The sequence below is a fragment of the Pararge aegeria genome, chromosome 18 (genome assembly GCF_905163445.1).
Source record: "Pararge aegeria chromosome 18, ilParAegt1.1, whole genome shotgun sequence".
Lineage (NCBI taxonomy): Eukaryota > Metazoa > Arthropoda > Insecta > Lepidoptera > Nymphalidae > Pararge > Pararge aegeria.
Genome location: NC_053197.1, coordinates 15,959,219 through 15,978,985, shown reverse-complemented (window position 1 = coordinate 15,978,985; position 19,767 = coordinate 15,959,219). Strand labels below are relative to the sequence as shown.

The 19,767-nt window shown below is 37.6% G+C and overlaps 1 protein-coding gene across 5 annotated transcripts in view; it reads left to right on the top strand.

Annotated features, from left to right (window-relative positions):
- Nucleotides 1-19,767, top strand: part of LOC120631390 (1-phosphatidylinositol 4,5-bisphosphate phosphodiesterase) — a 99,916-nt gene that overhangs the window by 65,652 nt on the left and 14,497 nt on the right. The window contains exons 2-14 of one of the 5 annotated variants that reach the window (XM_039900934.1): nt 50-129; nt 2,494-2,573; nt 3,442-3,678; nt 4,418-4,584; nt 6,210-6,420; nt 8,650-8,908; nt 10,071-10,268; nt 11,153-11,306; nt 13,373-13,530; nt 14,636-14,842; nt 15,696-15,860; nt 17,148-17,352; nt 18,357-18,488. In XM_039900934.1, the coding sequence (XP_039756868.1) occupies nt 50-129; nt 2,494-2,573; nt 3,442-3,678; nt 4,418-4,584; nt 6,210-6,420; nt 8,650-8,908; nt 10,071-10,268; nt 11,153-11,306; nt 13,373-13,530; nt 14,636-14,842; nt 15,696-15,860; nt 17,148-17,352; nt 18,357-18,488 (2,253 nt within the window). The remainder of the gene's footprint in view (nt 1-49; nt 130-2,493; nt 2,574-3,441; nt 3,679-4,417; nt 4,585-6,209; nt 6,421-8,649; nt 8,909-10,070; nt 10,269-11,152; nt 11,307-13,372; nt 13,531-14,635; nt 14,843-15,695; nt 15,861-17,147; nt 17,353-18,356; nt 18,489-19,767) is intronic. The other 4 variants (XM_039900932.1, XM_039900930.1, XM_039900933.1 and 1 more) reach the window with 4 other exon arrangements.

Genomic DNA, 19,767 nt, shown 5'->3' with positions numbered 1-19,767 from the left:
TTTTCTGTAATGCTTGAATAAGAAAATAATCAGGTACGTTTGTACAAAGGTATGGTTGCAAGGGCTCCGGCAGATAACGCACAACGTGAAAGCCAACAATGTGTGTCCAATGACGTGCCTCAAGAAGCAGTAAGTCCGCCTGCGTAACGCCGCATGATAATTTATGCTTAGTCAGCATCTTGGTGCATGGAATAACATTAATTGCAGGTCTCAAGCATGCTGGGGACCCTTGGTTTATTTTTTCCGACCTAATAACAGGAAGTAGAATACTGGTGGTAGGAAACTGTATTATGTTTTGTGTTTTTTCAGGGCTTTTGCATGTGACTTTTGCGAGCTTAATTGACTAATCCTTAAACCTAGGTTCTTTATTATTGGACAGAAGGCCGATTGGCGCAGTGGGCAGCTACCCTGCTTTGACTGTGGGTTTGATTCCCACAACTGAAAACTGTTTGTATGATTAACATGAATGTTTTTATATGTATAAGAAATTAATTTATATAATTCATAAAAATATTCATCAGGCATTATATTATTATTCATGAATATCCATAACACAAGCTACGCTTACTTTGGGGCTAGGTGACGATGTGTGTATTGTCGTAGTATATATTTAAGTATACAGTTTTTTATAATTAGTCTCTGGAACTATACAGACGCAGCAACAACTGACTTTTTTGCCATAATGCGTAACAAAGCAGCCTCTCTCCTACAGCGTTTACGTACCAGAGACAACGGCATTCTAAAGGTATTTGCTGCAAGATTCGACTGCCCTATACTGTGCCACTGTGTGAAAGTAGCAATCGGGCGAGTGTAATTTTGTACTTATTTTATTTATTTTTATTATTTAAACTAATCAATACTAACTTAGTGGTTAAGGAAAAATTGTAACTAATATACTTACTATCTATGGATGGAAACGTCTGAATTAAATGATTATTATTATTATTTTTTCGACATTACACACTTAACCATCTAGATCCAGAGTCAGCGTACACCTTGTGTTTTGGGTACTAAGATGACTGATGTGTGTTGGACACTGAAAAACATTCACAAAAACATTTTCCAGTTGTGGGAATCGAAACCACGGTCTCGGACTCGGAAAGCAGTGTCGCTGCCCACTACGCCAGTCGTCCGTCAAATATTAATGGTTATTAATGATATTTTATCTTCCAATTCGTAAAAATTGTGCAAGCGAGGTATCTGTGCACTCAACATTGCGCTAGAAAGGTAAACAAACTCTCTTATATGCGATGATGGCGGTTGGTTCCTTCACCTCTTACAGGTATATTAAGAGTGTGCTATCAACATTTACTGCTTTATGTTGAAGATAAACACAGAAAAGATGCTAATGTAAAAACATTCGCTCGAATAGACTCCGCCCGGTCCGTAACATCTGCTTTGCAAAACAGATTTTGTTTCAATAAAACATTATCGGGACGAAATTGGGAATGAATCTGGATTTTTTTCTCTTTTTCTTATGAAATTCAAATGGAGTCAAATCACTTCTGCCCTGAACGTTTCACCATTCGCTTTGCTCCTTATCAGAAAAGTGGATTTTTTTGGTGAACTATCAATATTATTATGCTCTAGATACATAGATTATGAGCACGTGCAAAGCCGGTACGTGCCGGCTAGTCCATATATCCCTGCTAATGTACAACGAACATTAATTTGCTACGGTCCGCGAAAAGCAGGAGATTCTGTACGTATTAATTTATAATTTCTTCAATCTTTATACTCCACACCAAACAGATCTTCCGAAATGTTACTCTCTACGCACGTTTCGCTAACACCGGAGCATCTTCAGGAGATGTCGGCTTAACAACGAACAATTGCTAAGTCTAAAACATGTAGCTTGTATGGAGCTGTTGATAGGATACTACTTATTAATTCAATCGGATACCGAAAACGCTGCTGGTAAAAGTTGAATTGAAAAAAATAGCATTTGTTAAATAATATGTTTGACTGCTTAATTTAACTTTTGCATACAAATAGTTTGCATACTGGAGACGACCATAGAATATATCGAGCCTTTACCGCTGAATTAACGTATCCGACAAAAGAAAAATTCTAGAAAAGAAGGTTTCTTTGCAAATTTAAATAAAGCTTCTTTAGTTATAAATTTTATTTGTCGGTTACGCTAAATCGACGGTAAAGGGTCAAAATTTTAAAAGTAAATTTTTCTTTCGATTTTGATGAAAAATAGATGATAAGAGTAAGTTTTTCACACTCTTATGATTAAAAAAAAATGCGTAAATTAATATATAATATTTTTTGCAAAGTTATTACTGCCGCCATAAAATTGCTTCAATTGCACATTTTTTTTGGCCTTGAGCGGTTTTAATTTTTCATGACTTTGTACCTATACGTTTTTTTATTGCATGCCTTTTTATGAGAGAGTGGTGTTAATATCGCATGACCTTGGTATGTCTGCATGACTTTATTTACGCTTTTGCATGACTGTGCATGTGCTTTTTGTTCCGCTTCGGCAAGGTGTGGAAGGAGTCGCTCCGGGCTATCACACATAACAACAAAATCAGCAATGTCTGCCCCAGGACCACCCTCATGAAACAGTACGTATCTAGATGTACAATCTCTGTACTTTTGATCACCAATCTGTCATCCCAGCGTGCAGCGTGGTGGTGGAACCCTCCCGTTAGAAAAGCCCTTCCAGCATTGGACTGTTACGGGCTATTGATAACGTGCAAAAGCTATGCCCAAACTATCTTAAGGTAATCGAATCAGGAAAAACTTAGACACGTAGCATTAGAAAACCCCAAAAAAAATGTAGGTCCAGCAGTGGATGTCCTTTGGTTGACATGTTGATGATCTTTATAGGGGCATGAAAAAAAAAATTGTTTCTTAGTTATTAGTTATTTCTTAGTTTTCCCAAAATTGTACAGCGCTCCTAACGGAACATTTGTTAAACTAACGAACAGCTCAGAATAGTACGTCTCTTAGGTTTCTACATCTGTTTCATTTTTCGCGATAAAATTACTACGTCTGTGTGTGCAAATGCAAACTTTATGCTATGGGCATTAATTGTAAGACACCCTTAGTCCGCTCCTCATGAAATAAAGTTTAAACATCCTCAAGACACATACGACTATCACAAGCGGTAGGTCGAAACCGTTCAATAAATAAATGTTAGTGTCCGTGATTGCAGAACTAAAGCGACGAGGATTCCAAGCGAATCCTGATTTTTTATAGATTACCCTGGTTTTTAATTCGTAACTCGAAATCGCTTGAGGATATGTATTTGCTACCTGTATGACCCGTATGACATTTATGAATGAATATACTTTTATTTTACACAACAAAGAGTATATAAACAAAAAAACATTGCAACACAGAGTACCAAAACAATTTAGTGACTATCCTCACCCGATATTTCCAACTAGACCAGTTAAGTTTCTTTAACTCTTAATTTTAATTTTCTAGTTGGATGCGCTTATCATTCCTAACGGACCCAAAAGGCAAGGTGCCAGTTAAGGTGGTCGCCAGAACATTCGCCTCGGGTAAAACTGAGAAGCTGGTGTACCAGTGCCTGTCAGATTTGGGCCTGCCTTCGGGGAAGAACGAAGCCATGGAGAAAGAGGCCTTCACTTTCGACAAGTTTTACGCTTTGTATCACAAGATCTGTCCAAGGAATGACATTGAGGAATTGTTTAGATCTATGTAAGTATAAAAATGTACAACAAACTCTCGAATAATAAAACTTCTTAACCTGGATATCGTACCTACTTGCTAAATACTAGATCGTTGACGCAATTCTTTTTACTTGGTTTTTATTCTCTATATGGGTCCCAAATGAATATCAGTGTTAACGTATTTCCTAAATACTGCAACTCAGAGTTGACTTTTAACCACAATAAATATCTTTTAGTGTGGTTGCCATTAAATAGGTTTTTTGTTTAAATTGTCGCTTTCTTTTTTTTATAATTCCAATTAGTAATCACATAATAATACTTACCGAGTTCGAATCCCAGCACCGCACCTCTGCAACTTTTCTAAGTTATGTGCGTTTTAAGTAATTAAACCTGCATGCCAGAGAGTTCTACATAATGTACTCAAAGGTGCGAATAGTCCACCAATCCGTACTGGGCCAGCGTGGTGGACTACGGCCTTAACCCCTTCTAGATGTGGGAGGAGACCCGTGCTCTGTAGATGGCCGGAAATGGGTTGATATGATGAATAATAATTACAAAGTAACATTAACATTTAATTATTTATTATTATTTGTTTTTTTTTTTTTAAATTCCGCTTTCTTGTTTTGTTCACGGAAAATAATTGTTGTTATTTGTCACGAGTGAAATCTCACGAGGTTCAACTTCTTGGGCGTACCCGCAAAGCGTGGTTAAACGCTTGCGGTTGAAAGTACGGTCTACATCTGCTGCATATAGTGTTTCGTTTCCAGAACGCAAGGCAAATCAGACCGCATCAACTTGGAGCAGTTCGTGAACTTCCTGAACGAGAAACAGCGGGACCCGCGCCTTAACGAGATCCTCTACCCCTTGTATGACGACAAGCGCGCCATCGAGATCATCACAGACTACGAACAGGAGGAAGAGGCTAAAGCTGCCAGTCAGTTTCTTCGCTACTTATTGTTACCAATTAAATCCAAGAGTCGTTTCCGAGGATTAAACTCTGTATCGTCAAAGCAAAATTGACCTAATTTCCCGAGAAATAGAGTCGCAAATCTATTACTTCTGTTTTTATTTTTGGCATGTTCTGTCAAAAGCCCGATCTAAAGAATTGGAGGCAAATTTGAGCTTTAACGCAATGAAAATAAGATCCATTTTTGACAGAAGTTCAAGTATTTCCATACTCAAAAACGACTCTTCGAATGCGAGCGAGCAAATCTTATTCTAATAAGGCTACTGCATTCTTACAGGCCTTCTTAATAAAAGTGGCATAGCGTCGGAATAAACAGTGTTTTTTCACGCTTTGATATACGAAAGGGGCAGTCGACAGAACGCTGCTTAACTGTTGCTACGTTTTGCTACGTTAAATAATAAAGCCCTCAAAGTTTGCAACTCTGCAAGAAAGAGTGCTATGCTGGAAGTATCTTAACGAACCACGAAACTTAACTGAATTGACAGGGCAAATAGTTGTGCTTTCCTTTTCCACAGTCAGCCTTGTCCGGATTTTTATTACATAGAATTATGTCGTTACTTAACCTAACTAGATTTTGGTTACGTATACAACCTGAACCTTAATCCTAAGGTTGTCTGGCAGAGATCGCTTCTAAGCGATGAGTAGCCTTATGTATTCTACTCCAGTCTTTGTGTTTCTCTCTATTCGTTTAACTGTGTAGTGGTGTACAAATAGAGGTTTTAAATAGAATAATAAGTAAATAACCTACGAAAGGAATGCTTATATCATTTATATCTCTATTGCCAGACTACTAGATTTGTCTTTATCTTTTAGGAACGTCACAACGCCTGCGTAACGGATAGAAATAAAAGGCAAGCGACAGGTTAGGTAAAACTGGGAGATATTAGCGCGTATGCTGCCACAGTGACCGCGTTTGTGAGGCTACTGAGGTGCGCTTGTCGCACCTTAGTGGTCTTTAACGTTTAGGTTTATCTACAAGGCCTACCTTTTCAGAGCTTCCGCTGCATGCGCTGCGTAAACGGTTAAAGTTTCGATAAAATAAGGTTGGCCGTCAGCTCAGCGAACTTCTCGCGGTGTTGCGCCAAGCGAAACAATGTTTCCACGCTTACAATATTGGTCCATTCACGGATGTTGCGCAACCATGACTTCTTCCTCCTTCCAACACGTCGTTTGCCCTGTACTTTGCCCATCATTATGAGCTGGAGCAGTTGGTATCGCTCATGTCTCAGAACACACACAACGCCATCTAGCCCCAAAATAAGCGTAGCTTGTGTTATGGATACTAAGATGACTGATGAATATTTTTATGAATAGGATACATAAATACTTACCAAGCACTGAAAAATATTCATGTTCATCACACAAACATTTTCCAGTTGTGGGAATCTAACCCACGGCCTTGGACTCAGAAAGCAGGGTCGCTGCCTACTACGCCAATCGACCTTCAAAATCATGTGTGACAAAGTTGTACCGCTTTGAACGTTTAAAAAAAAAATCCGCGACAGCATTTGTTTATATTTTGAGGTTGTCTTATACGCGGTAGAAGTCTAGATAGACGGCTAGTATGATATGGATATTTATTTTTTTTCCAGAATGTCTGACAAAAGACGGACTCATCCGTTACCTAATGTCAGACGAGAACGCGCCCGTGTTTCTCGACCGGCTGGACTTCTACATGGAGATGGATCAGCCGCTCTCCCACTACTACATCAATTCTTCACACAACACCTACCTGTCGGGGAGGCAGTTTGGCGGAAAGAGCTCAGTCGAGATGTACCGACAAGTTTTACTTGCCGGATGCAGGTGAGACTAGATGCTTTTCAACCAATCCTGATGATGAATAAGTTCAAATTTTATATAAAACGTAAGCTTACAGAAAGATCATATTATAATCTTACATAATTTTTTTTATCACCATTTCACAGTAAATTAATTCATCTTTTTTGTCGTTTGATTACTTAAACGGCAAAAAAGCTTTGGTGTGAATTGATCTAACTTCATACTTTATATTAATTAACGATAAGATGGTGAAAACCAAAAAATTACCCGGTTAAGTTCGTTGTGGGATCTTCTCAGACTAGGACGCGTTTGGAACCCTCGTAGCTTTAGGTTTAAGTTGGCGAACGAAGTTATCACCATCCCCTTACAATTATGTAAACATATATATGTATGAACGCTTCATAAGTGCCTGTGATAGGCCTACATGAATAAAAAAATTTTGAATTTAAATTTTGAGTTATGGTATTACGAGTTATCCACAGCATTTATTTGTAAGAATGTGCTAATGAACTATTTGACTATTTTACTATCGCACTGGATAGATTTTCATCCCCATTTCAATATCCCTAAAATTCGCGAAAAGTGGTTTGCGTCATACGTAGTATCTATAATATCGAAGTAGTAGTATGTCGAAGTATCTATAATATATTATATATCGTATTATAGATACTTCGACAAATGGGAAGGTTTTGGAATTCCCTTCAAAAATGTTGATTTCCAAATGCAAGAAATTACTTTGATAGTGATAGGCGCCGTAGATACACGTCTCATCCCTACAATCTTGATGCCAGGTATTCCTCTCACCCGCAGTACCAGATCATTTCTTCTGCGCAATTGCATATAATAATTTTTTTTTTTTTAAATAATAATAAAATTCCTTTATTATCAATTAATATTAACAATACGGCAAATGGCTGCAAACTCAGCCTTATGCTGTGCATTAGCAACAATGCTCAGCGCTGATTTCCAGTCTGCTCCAGTATCAGACTGAGCAAACAACCGCGTCGCCCGTTGCGTTATTGCTATAACTAGAGTAAATTTTATTAAAAAATATAAATAAAAAAAAAAACTAAATAAACTGTAAAAGAGAACAAATAAAACTAAAACTAACACAAACAGTACATATTTATTATTTAACAGTTTAAAGTAAACAAGTAAGTAAATAAAATATAAATATTTAATATTGGGATACAATCTCCTTACTACCGTGTTCCATAAAACTACAATTGGAAGAAGTTCAAGTGGAAGAAGCTCAGCCAGATGTTCATAGGCAACAGTACTCACTTTAATATAAGATAACTCTGCTTGCTTATCCTCAGTAATTATTAGTCAAAAATTACAACAATAATACAAGCAATTAATAACATTTTCTTTCGGAGGCTAGTATGTATGATTGATTATACTTTTATTGCACAGCACAAAAAGTACATAAAAAAGAAAAGTATATCAAAACAACGTATACAATTTTGCGGCGTTATCGCTTCATATCGATTTCTTCCAGGCAACCAATGGCGAAGAAAACAAATACACAAAATAGTTAGGTGGTGCATATGTACATAATACCGATAATTATTATTTTTATATATATATATATATATATATTATTTCAGTAATGAAATATTTCTTTTATAAAATTAATATTAATAATAGTAGTATAATAAATAATTATCCACAAACATAAATAATAAAAAAATTAAAAAAGAGAAGAAGAAGAATACTTAAGAAGACACACGCACACACACACACGCACACACGTACACATACACACACAAATACACTCGCAAGCTCACACAAATACACACACCCACACACACGCACGCCGCACTGACACACACATAATTCTGACATGGACACTTATGACACGTACAAACACAACCACGAGTACTTGGGCATACAAGTGATCTTAATTTTTAGTAGTAAGCTATGTCATCGAGCGGGTTAGCCCTGTTTTCCGAGACACAGTCTCAACTAGTTCGGAGAACAGGTACACTTTTTATCTGTGCAAAATAAAACAAAATTTGTATATATGTTATGTGTTATGTTTAAGTACTTTTGATTCTGTTTTGTTATTCTTTATGACAATAACGCATTTTTCATTTTCATTTTTCCAATCGTCGATGAAGTTTACCGATATCTACTGTCCACATAAAAGGTAGCTCTACGCTACGTTTTTCCAGTGCAAGGTCACGATTCCAGCACCTAGAATTATTCCTAAGGACTTGATATTATAATTACTATGTTTAATAACACCAGATGTGTCGAGCTGGATTGCTGGGACGGCAAAGGGGAAGACGAAGAACCCATCATCACCCACGGCATGGCTATGTGCACGGACATACTGTTCAAGGACGTCATCTACGCGCTCAGGGACACCGCCTTCGTGACGTCAGACTACCCTGTCATACTGTCGTTCGAGAACCACTGCTGCAAAGCGCAGCAGTACAAGCTGGCCAAGTATTGCGACGAGATTCTTGGGGATCTGCTGCAGAAGGAACCATTGCCGGATTATCCTGTAAGTTATAACACGTCCATGTTCTACACACTGCTTTTTTTTGAAATTTCAACGCTGGAATCTGGTGTTTTTAGGCAGCAAACTAGCACAGTAATATGCGAAAGCTAAAAACATTTACATATTGTACACACTTACATAGACACATAAAACAAAAAGTTATTTTTGCCAACTCTACCTATGAGATAGCCGATCTAACAGAAGGTTACGATTGAGGTTGTAGGTTCACATTTTAGGTGTCGATTTTCAGTACTCCGGTAAGATCATTGTAGTATAGACATCATAATGAACAAATCAAATGCTATTCATCAATATACAAAACAAATTTTGGATTCTATTGGCTCCTTTGCTCGCTGAAACGCTGTGTGCTTTATTTAATAGTAGAATAAAAAACAAAACGTTAGTGCGAGCCAGTACTGGCCAACAAGTACACAGTAACACTTTAGCACTAAATTGGCAGTTATAAAAATTATAATGTCCTTTGCCACAAAGAACTTAAAAACAATGTGCATAGTGCCATTTTTATGTTTAGTTAAGTTAAGAGATTTGTTTTCAACAGAATTGTAAGGATGAAATGCGGCTAAAAATTAAACTACTTTTTTCTATACACTTACTCTGTCTAATGTGGTCAAATCTATCGCCATGCCAAGGTTTCAGATCAGATTTTTGAAGTTATACTTCTTTTGGTGCGTTAGGGAAAAAATAAGACAGTAAATTTTTACGATTCGCACGCACACTTCACAAAATACCGACACCCTAAAGTTAGCTATAGTCAACAAAGTAAAAGTAAGGACATCTACGTATTTGCGTGAGAACTGACAACTGTATTCACGATATGTATTTATAAACTTTATTTAACTAGATAATGCGTTATAATAAAACTTTCAATGTATTAAGTACCTTTTTTCGATTGTTTGTGTCGTTTTCTCTACAAACGTAGAAGCGCCTTATTCTAAAGATAAAATTTTTGAAAAGATTTTCATCTTGTTTCGCAAAAGAAGTATAACTTCTAACGCTACATACACACAAGGTTTTTTATTGTCCTGGTCTGGCTTTAAAGAAATAATTGTTACTAATTTACCTATAAGAAATGGTAATATCACAGATCTCATACCGAGGGATCTCGCGAACGATCTTGGTACAATTTTTATAACGTATGGTTTAGAAAAACCGTTGCTTCCAGCTGGAGCCCGGCCAAGCGCTGCCTCCGCCGTCGCTTCTCAAGCGCAAGATCATGATCAAGAACAAGAGACTCAAGCCTGAGGTGGAGAAGCAGGAGTTAGAGCTGTTCCGGCAGGGACAGTTCGTCATTGAGGACGAGGTCAAGGAAGATGCTTCGGCTGTCGTCATCCCGGAAAAAAAGGTAAGTCATGGGTGGAACTAGACAAAGGTATGATCTTCTCAGAAGAGTAGACTGATTGGTGAGTGCAAATAGAAGATGATTGTATTTGAAATGCAAGACAACAAATTAGAATAACCGGAAAAAAAATGCACACAAATAATTTTCGTCAGTGTCCACAAAAGAAGAAATAACGTTTTAGATGTTACCTAAAACGTTATTTCTTCTTCTATAGCTAGACGACCTCCCTGTCGCAACGGTGAGAGCTGTGAATTTAAGTAGGAGGGCCCGGGTTCCCCGTCGGGAATCGAACCTTTGTATAACTCATTGCAAAAAAATTTTCCATTTTATGGCACCCTATATATAGATATTTATGTTATATATTTTATTTGTATTTATATGTAATATATTTATATATATATATATATATTATAGTTATATTTATATATATATATATATTTATATTTTATTTATATTTATATATTTGTATCATTTTTAAATCTTATTTATTGCACCACCTACCTCTTTTCTATGTTTTTTCCTTTGACGCCATTGGTTGCCTGAAAGAAATCGCTATGTAGCGATAAGGCCACCAAATTGTACTCTCTTGATTTGTATTAATATCTTTGTAACTACTTTTTGTTTCTTTGGTGTACAATAAAAGTGTATTCATTAATTCATTCATTCATTCATTCACCCTGTGCACGCCATTAGGTATCACTACCATACTCCCTAACAGGTTAGCCCGCTACCATCTTAGACTGCATCATCACTTACCACCAGGTAAAATGCAGTCAAGAGCTAACTTGGAGTAAAAAAAAATGCGACGTACTCAAGGACACGACTTGTTTCATAAGATTATTGAAGAGTGCAGGTGAATTGAATTATTTTTATTTCCCTTTCCACAGCCGGAGGAAATAGTGGCGGAAGCGGCGGCGGGCGGTGATGACGTGCCCCCGCCGGTCCAGTACACGGGCTCCACCACCAACGTGCACCCGTGGCTGTCATCCATGGTCAACTACGCGCAGCCAATCAAGTTCGTCAGCTTCGAGGAGGCGGAAAGTAGGTATCTCTTAAAGAAGTGGCTGGAACGCGACTCGGCCACTTGGTTAATTAAAATAACTAGCTCATACCCGCGACTTTGTCCGCGTGGATTAAGGTTTTTTTATTCCCGCGGGAACTCTGTTATTTCCCGGGATAAAAGGTATAGCCTATAGTCTATGTTCTTTTCCACGTCAAAGGCTACACGCTAAATTTCATCCAAATCCGTTCAACCGTTTTTGCGTCATTGTGTAACAAACATCGACTTAAAACACACCTAACCTAAACACAGCTTTCACATTTATAATATTAGTAGGATAAATAAATATAGTACGACCATAAACACATCGCAATCTAGCCCCAAAGTAAGCGAAGCTTGTGTTATGGGTACTAAGAGGACTGATGAATATTTTATATGAACAAGTTACATACATACTTATAAGATACATATAAACCGTTGTGACAGCCAAGTGGGTAGGACTTCGACTTTACTTTCGGGGGGGGGGGGGGGGGGGCGAGTTCGAATCCCAGCACGCGCCTCTAACTTTTCTCAGTTATGTGCGTCTCAAGCAATTAAAATATCGCATATAAGCACCCAATGAACTTGATTTTTGCACCGAGTAATTGGCAGGTCACATAGGCTAACTGATGAGTTTCTTGCCGGCTTCTTCTCGGTAAAATCTGCCTGCAGTACCGGTGGTAGTGTCACTACAAACACAGAGACAGACTTGACGTTTCAAAAGTGCGTATATTAGGCCTACTTGAAATTAAATGAATTTGAATTTTGAATTTGAATATTTTTATGGCTGGGAAAAAAAGGTTCCCACGGCGTAATAAACCGTACTTATAATAAACGCAGTCGAAGCACGCGGGCAACGCTATGTTTGATAGTTCATTTATTTATTTATTCATAAGACACGCCAGCAATTTGTAACAAATTCATTAAAAAAAAAAAAGTTGTGTTAGAATTGCAAATTATGTCTGGCCTCATTACAATAATCAATTATAATTGAATAAAGCATTATCATTACTATCTCCGGTCAAAAAACAAAAAAATCAAATAAGTATTTAACTATTAAAAATGATGAAGTAAATACGAAGTAAGCGACTGTGACAGATTGATAAATAATCAGTGGCTTATTAAGCAAGCGCGAGGTCAGTAGCAAATTCTTGATCTGCTATGGGTTCTTAAATATAAAGTAGTAAAAATACAATTCTATACTCAATACGTATCTTAAATACGTATAAACGTATCTTAAATACAACACGTATTTGCCATCTATAGGTTACAATTTTTGTGAGTAATTAATACTTTAGTGTTAGTGTGCGTGTGCATCTCTGTCTGTCAGTCTGTCAGTCAGTCAGTCAGTCAGTCAGTCAGTCAGTCAGTCAGAGATGAGTGGTATTAAATATGCGGGCCCCCTTCCACGGGGGCCCGTAGCAAGTGCTACTCTTGTTACGTGGTTAAACCGGCACTGCAAATAATAATAAATTAAAATTGGTCTAGACAAGAGCTGGCTCTTGGGTTACCACACGTCGCTTATTTAGCCCAACGGCTAAGTCTAGCAATTCAAAGGGCGCCAGAATTTTGGGTACCATGCCCATAAGTAAACAGTTAAACGGCTTATATTAATTGTAAATATTAATGTTGTGCGTATATGTTTACTAATTGGAATTATATTATTAAATAAATTAAAAAAAGGAATAGGCTTCCTCAAAATACTGAAGCCTATAAAAAAAACCAACTCGATAAGTGAAGTATTTCGCTCGTTATCGTGACCACAAGATACGGGATCCGCACATACAGACACACGGACGTCCATGACAGAACTTTTTTAAACAATTTTTTAATTAGTTTAAATAATAAAAAGATATTTAAAAATATCATGAGTGTTAAAAAGTGTTTTATCTCAACATTTGTCCATTTATATTCACTTATAAAAGCAATAAAGAATAACAAAGAGTGACTTTTTATGTTGGAGAATCACTCGGTGTACTTAACCCATATCAACGCTTCGCTTATGAGGCGTGAAATTAAAATTTATAATAAAGATAGATAATAAGTTAATGATGAATATCCTGTACAGAGAAGAACATCCACCACAACATGTCTTCGTTTGCGGAGACCACGGGCATGAACTACCTGAAGTCCCAGGCCATCGACTTCGTGAACTACAACAAGCGGCAGATGTCTCGGATCTACCCCAAGGGCACGAGGGCTGACTCTTCCAACTATATGCCACAGGTGAGACAAAAAAAATCGGTCCAGACATCATAGGTTTGCCACCTATGGTGTTTGATGTATGGATCGATTTTTTTAACGCGACGTCTTTTATAACCCGACTTAATGATAATAATAATGATAGAATAAGTCCTACCATAACATAAATCAAAATTTTTGACTATTTAAAACGCAGGTATCAAATAGTGGAAAAGTTTGGTTGGTATAACATACATACTTTATATGATTTTTTTAAGGTCCCTTAAAAGAGAGTATACTTTATTGTACACCGAGACGTCATATATGTACAAAAGCACTGCCTACCCTAAAATTTATATATAACTCGTATATAAGGAGAATTTTTGCCATTTTTATGCAATTGACCTGCTGGATGTATACCCTGGTAAGAAACCCTGGGCACGCCACTGCCCACGATGTCGTCGGACCTTAGTGCTCTACAGTTACCGATTTTAACAAAAAAAATTGCACTAACACCACCAAATATCGAGTTTGGCTATTTAAAGGGTCTTGACGGACAGACGGACCACGAGGCACCTCAAAAGTCACCATAGGAGTTTCGTTTTATCTTATTGAGGTACGGAACGGAGAGATTATACTTTTTTGTACATCTAGACACGCAATCCAATAAGCACTGAGGGAGATTTTAACTACCCCCACGATGACGTCGGTCTTTATTGCTCTACAACTCCCTAAAAAAAAAAAAAATTGCAATATTGGGTGTGGCTTGCGTACCTCGTAGTTTTAGGTTTAAGTTGGCGAACGAAGTTATCACCATCCCCTTACAATATGTAAACATATCTGTATGAACGCTTCATAAGTGCATGTGATAGGCCTACATGAATAAAGAAATTTTGAATTTTTTTTTTTATGTCTTACCGTTTTCTTCATCACAGCTGTTCACTATATAAAGGATCTTGACGGACAGACAGACAACAAAGTACCTCAAAAGTAAACCCTTAAAAGAGTATACTTTAGTGTAAACGCAAGCTAATAAGCTCGGAGGGAGATTTTAACTACTCCCGATTGAAGAAAATAAAAAAAAACTTTGCACTATTGAGTGTGGCACCCAATATTAAGGGTGGCTTTCACACCGTCCTCTTCGTCGCAGGTGTTCTGGAACGCGGGCTGCCAGATGGTGTCCCTGAACTTCCAGACGTCCGACCTGCCGATGCAGCTGAACCAGGGCAAGTTCGAGTACAACGGCAACTGCGGCTACCTGCTCAAGCCGGACTTCATGCGGCGCGCCGACCGCAGCTTCGACCCCTTCGCAGACGCGCCCGTGGACGGCGTCATCGCGGCTCAGTGCGCCGTACAGGTACGCGGACATGACCGAGGGATTTTTATCATTATTAATTCTCTATGCACACACAAAAACAAAATACAAAGAGAAACACATTTATTTATTTATTAAATTTTGCTTGAACATGGTACAAAAAAATGGATGCTATGCGTAATTCATGATCTTCATATTCAGCCAAAATTGGCGTGCAAAAATCATTAACATTATTTTAAAACTAATAATAATTATAATATTACGATTAGACCTGATATAGTGTTAGTCGATGGATCAGTGCGCCGTGCAATAATTGTTGACATTACTATTCCACATGACGTTAATCTGGTGAAAGCTGAAAAGGAAAAAGTATCTAAATACTTGGACCTTGCTCACGAGATTACCGCCATGTGGAATGTTGAGTCGACCGTTATTGTTCCGATCGTCGTTTCAGTCAATGGTTTTCTCGCGAAAAGCTTCGACCAACATCTTAAAAAGCTTTCGCTTGGTTGTTGGATCAAGGTTCGGATACAGAAGGAGCCCTGACCGCCGGTTGCTTGGGCATTCAATTTAATAGTGTTTTTTATTTTATTTTTAAGCATTGTTAAGAATTAAAAAAAAAAAAAAAAAGAATATATGATAGAGAAATAATATTACGATGGTAAAGCAATTAATTTCAAATACAATTTGGTTCCCAAAGTTATAACTAAATTTAATATATAATATTAAAGCAAGTCCTCAAATGTCAGCCAATACCAAAATGTTTAGTCAAGTTGATTACTCTTCTTAATGTTATATAATTTTTTAAATTAACCTAAATATTATTTTCTTTAACTTCTTATCATATCATCATTTTTGGAACACTAATACTTGATCTGACAGTCGTTTCCAACAGGTGATCGCCGGGCAGTTCTTATCAGACAAGAAGGTCGGTACGTACGTTGAAGTGGACATGTACGGGTTGCCGACCGACACCATCCGCAAGGAGTTCCGTACACGCATGGTGCCCGCCAACGGATTGAACCCAGTTTATAATGAGGAACCATTCCTTTTCCGAAAGGTGAGCCGTTTAATAATAATTCTGGGTCAGATTGTGTAAGAAATTCATATTCATTTATTTGACTAAAAATTAGCGATTGACGATGCTGCAAAGGGCTAACCTGTTAGGGTTATGGCAGTTAATATAACTGCCCTAACCCCTAACAGGTTACGTCGTCACGTACACGTCTTTGTCGGTAGGGTGGTAAATAGTCCCAAACCCGGGTCCTCCCACTTAAATCCACTTGTTCATCCTCGGTTGTTAAGTATTTTCACATATGCCGTTCCGTTGTCTTTTCCCGGTTTATAAAGTAGCCTTTATCCGCCATTCCTTCCTTCAACTAACTGTATGCCATAAATCGAGTTGCTTAAGAGACAAATAAACAAGCGAACACACAAAAACACAAAAAAATATTTGTATGCATGGTGAATTATTCAATTGCAGTAGGTATATTTGGCAGTCGGTTATCAAACTTGGCTGTAAAAGGACTTCAATCTCGTATTGAATGCCGACATCGTCGAGACAGCGTCGCGACGATGTATACAACGTGAAACCGAATTACGAAATACTGTATAAGGGTGCATAAATATATTTCATACTGAATCACCCTGTAAAAATATAAAATCACAAAAAAGCATATTTATTTTTCTATAAAACCAATTCAATATATTCTAAGTGTTTGCTTGTGACAACCCTATTGACGATAAAAGACCGACACGTGCATAGCATACGCTACGCGAAGCGTACCTAATAAAGTGGCAGGAGTCACATGATTTTAATTTTGCATGTGATATTAGGGCTATATCTGATTTTATTCAGTAAAAACTATGGCAGTGGTTTATTCAAAAACTACTAGCGTTTCGCTTCCACAGATTTCAAGAGACAGTAAATAATATACCTAGGTTTTCATTAACATGTTGCACCTTCGGAGTTTGGAGGCCTGTAAGTTTAGTTTCTTCGCCATGCAAATACCGCAATATTGAGTTGCCTCCAGGGCTTTGTCTGACCTCTGTATGACCATCCTTATCTGTGTTGCCAGTGAGAAAATTTGCTCCACCATGATGGAGTTTCAGTGAAAGTTTAGAACATTAGAGGTAAAATAATTACTGTCAACTGCTACATGGAATGAAGTGCTAGCTGCCTGTTCGAGAAACAATAGTAAAGTGGAGTGGTTTTTGATGCTAAAATATTAGTCGGGTACACGGTTTTTGTATGCTCTTAATTCTGTGCGTTAATCCTAATAGCATAGTAGGTGTTTTACTGTTACTGTTTCCATAGTCTGGGTGTTTTACGATGGAATCTTTACAGGTCGTATTACCAGATCTGGCTGTACTACGTTTCGGCGTGTACGACGAGAGCGGCAAACTCCTCGGGCAGCGAATCCTGCCTCTGGATGGTTTGCAAGCTGGCTACCGGCACATTTCTCTGAGGACTGAGGCGAACTTCCCCATGTCCCTGCCGATGCTGTTCTGTAATATTGAGCTGAAGATCTACGTGCCTGATGGCTTCGAAGGTAAGGAATTCCAAGTGCAAGTTGCAAACTTATACTTGCGTATAAGCAAGTTGCATGTTGCAAGTTCGGTTCAAGCTTTTTTTTTTTTCACAATTCACACATCGCCATCTAGCCCCAAAGTAAGCGTAGCTTGTGTTATGGATACTAAGATGACTGATTGATATTTTTATGAATAATATACATAAATACTTATAAAATACATATAAACACCCAGACACCGGAAGACATTCATGTTCATTACACAAACATTTTCCAGTTGTGCGAATCGAACCCACGGCCTTAGACTCAGAAAGCAGGGTCGCTGCGCACTGCACCAATCGGCCGTCGAACCATTTTTTTAAATCACATGATCGATGCAGAACCTCATGATGTTTAGCAATAACCGCACGGTTCATAGAAACGAAATCGCTTGGATGAAGACTCGAATTGTAACTATATACTATTGTAATCGGAACTATATAATATATATACAACTATATACTATGTACACACACACATACCCACACACAGCCACACACACACACACACTCCACACACACTCATACACGCATGAAAAACTATAAACTACATTTTATAAGACATTACAATTTAAAATAAATTATTACTATTCATTCTAATAAATCTAAAATCTTTGCATAAGTTAAATGTTCTGTTAAAATAAAGAAATTCATTATTTAAAATATTGAACACAAAGTTTACTTACTTAAATTTAAATATTACCGAATAACTTTGATTATAACATTACTTAAACTATATTATATTCATGCTTGTATACTTTATCCTGGGGAAAGGGCCTGGTGGCTTGATACAGGTTCTACCTAGTTCAAGCATCAGTCCCCACATTATAAATGTGTAACAAAATAGCCCGTAAGCAACATTATATTGTACTCATACTTATAAGTAATGTAAAGAAATAAATAAATCATTCATTCATGCAATCATTCATTCATTCATTCATTCATATATAATTGTGTGTGCGGGTTTTAATTAATTACGATTTGCAGACTTCATGGCCGCCCTGTCGGACCCTCGAGCGTTCATGGGAGCGGCCAAAGAGCGTACAGACAACATGAAACAAATGGGCATAGAGGAGAGTGGGCCGGACAAGAAAGCCCCGGTCGAGGAGAAGAAAGAAGGTGGGTACTTTAACATAATTTTCAAACAACACTTCTTTAGATCCAAAAGGTATAGTGTCGTTATTGAACAAGAAAGAAATATGTTAAAACGTGTAAAAATAAGCGTAGAACCTGATCTTTCTAGGTCTGGACTAATCTACTCGCGTGAGCACTGAGAGTTTTTGAGCAAAGAAAAACTTTGAAATCGAAACGTGATATAACAATCGTAGGTCGCCACCCTGACCCTGGACTGACTAGATCTGGATCGGCCCAGAATGTCAAATAAAATACATGCAAGTAAATATAGAAATAACACAAAGAATATCAAATCAAATCCACTTTATTGTACACCAAAGACAAAGCAGTAAAAAAAAACACAATTGAAATATAGAAAGAAAAGGTACAATAGGCGGCCTTATCGCTTAAAAGCGGTCTCTACTAGGCAACCTACCAAAGTACATGAATTCAATAAGAATAGTTAGGGTGTACACAAAATAATGTCGATAAAAAATAATAAAATAAAATAAAAACAACATACTTGTTGACGAATATTTTGTATACGTCCCCACATGCAGCGAGCCAGAGACTAGTTAAACATTTGTTAATTAATTTTGGATATATTCTTAGTAAGTCAAAGGAATAGGTCTTTTGTAGGGAGTTCCAAAATTCACGGTCCTGTGACGCTCGTTTCAAGTGGCTCCCAGCGACTCGTTTGATGTCGTCTGTCCATCTCGTTGGGGGCCGACCAACGCTGCGTTCACTGTGCGGGGTCGTGTGCGTTTTAACTGTCCAGCACCACTCCGACGTCCATCGGTTCTCCGAGCCATGTCTAAAAATATTCTAGATGGAGATATTTAATTTGGCAGCATATCTGTGCTACATTCGGAAAAATTCGCAGTCATCTGATTTTTGTACCGCTCCATAATATTTATACCTAACTTGTATAAAAAAAATATTTTACCTTAAATTTTTATTTTAAGTACCTACCTCTGAAACATGTTCTGAGAATGAAAGTCGAAATTCCCATATGCGTGTACTCCCTATATTAAATGGCTAATATTCGCAGAATGGGAACGTTAATGACGTCCGATTAAAGAAAAGCAGATTGTTTACGTTATGTTAAATTCCCGAAATAGCAAGTGAAATCATAATTTACGTCGGAACTGCGAACGTTAACCGTGAGCCCGCGGGCCAACTAACACACGGACAGCGGATATTTTAGATCTTTATTAAACTGGCCTAAACTATAAGAGAATGCGTTAAATATTTATTTATTTATTCATTAAAGGTTTTAGATGGC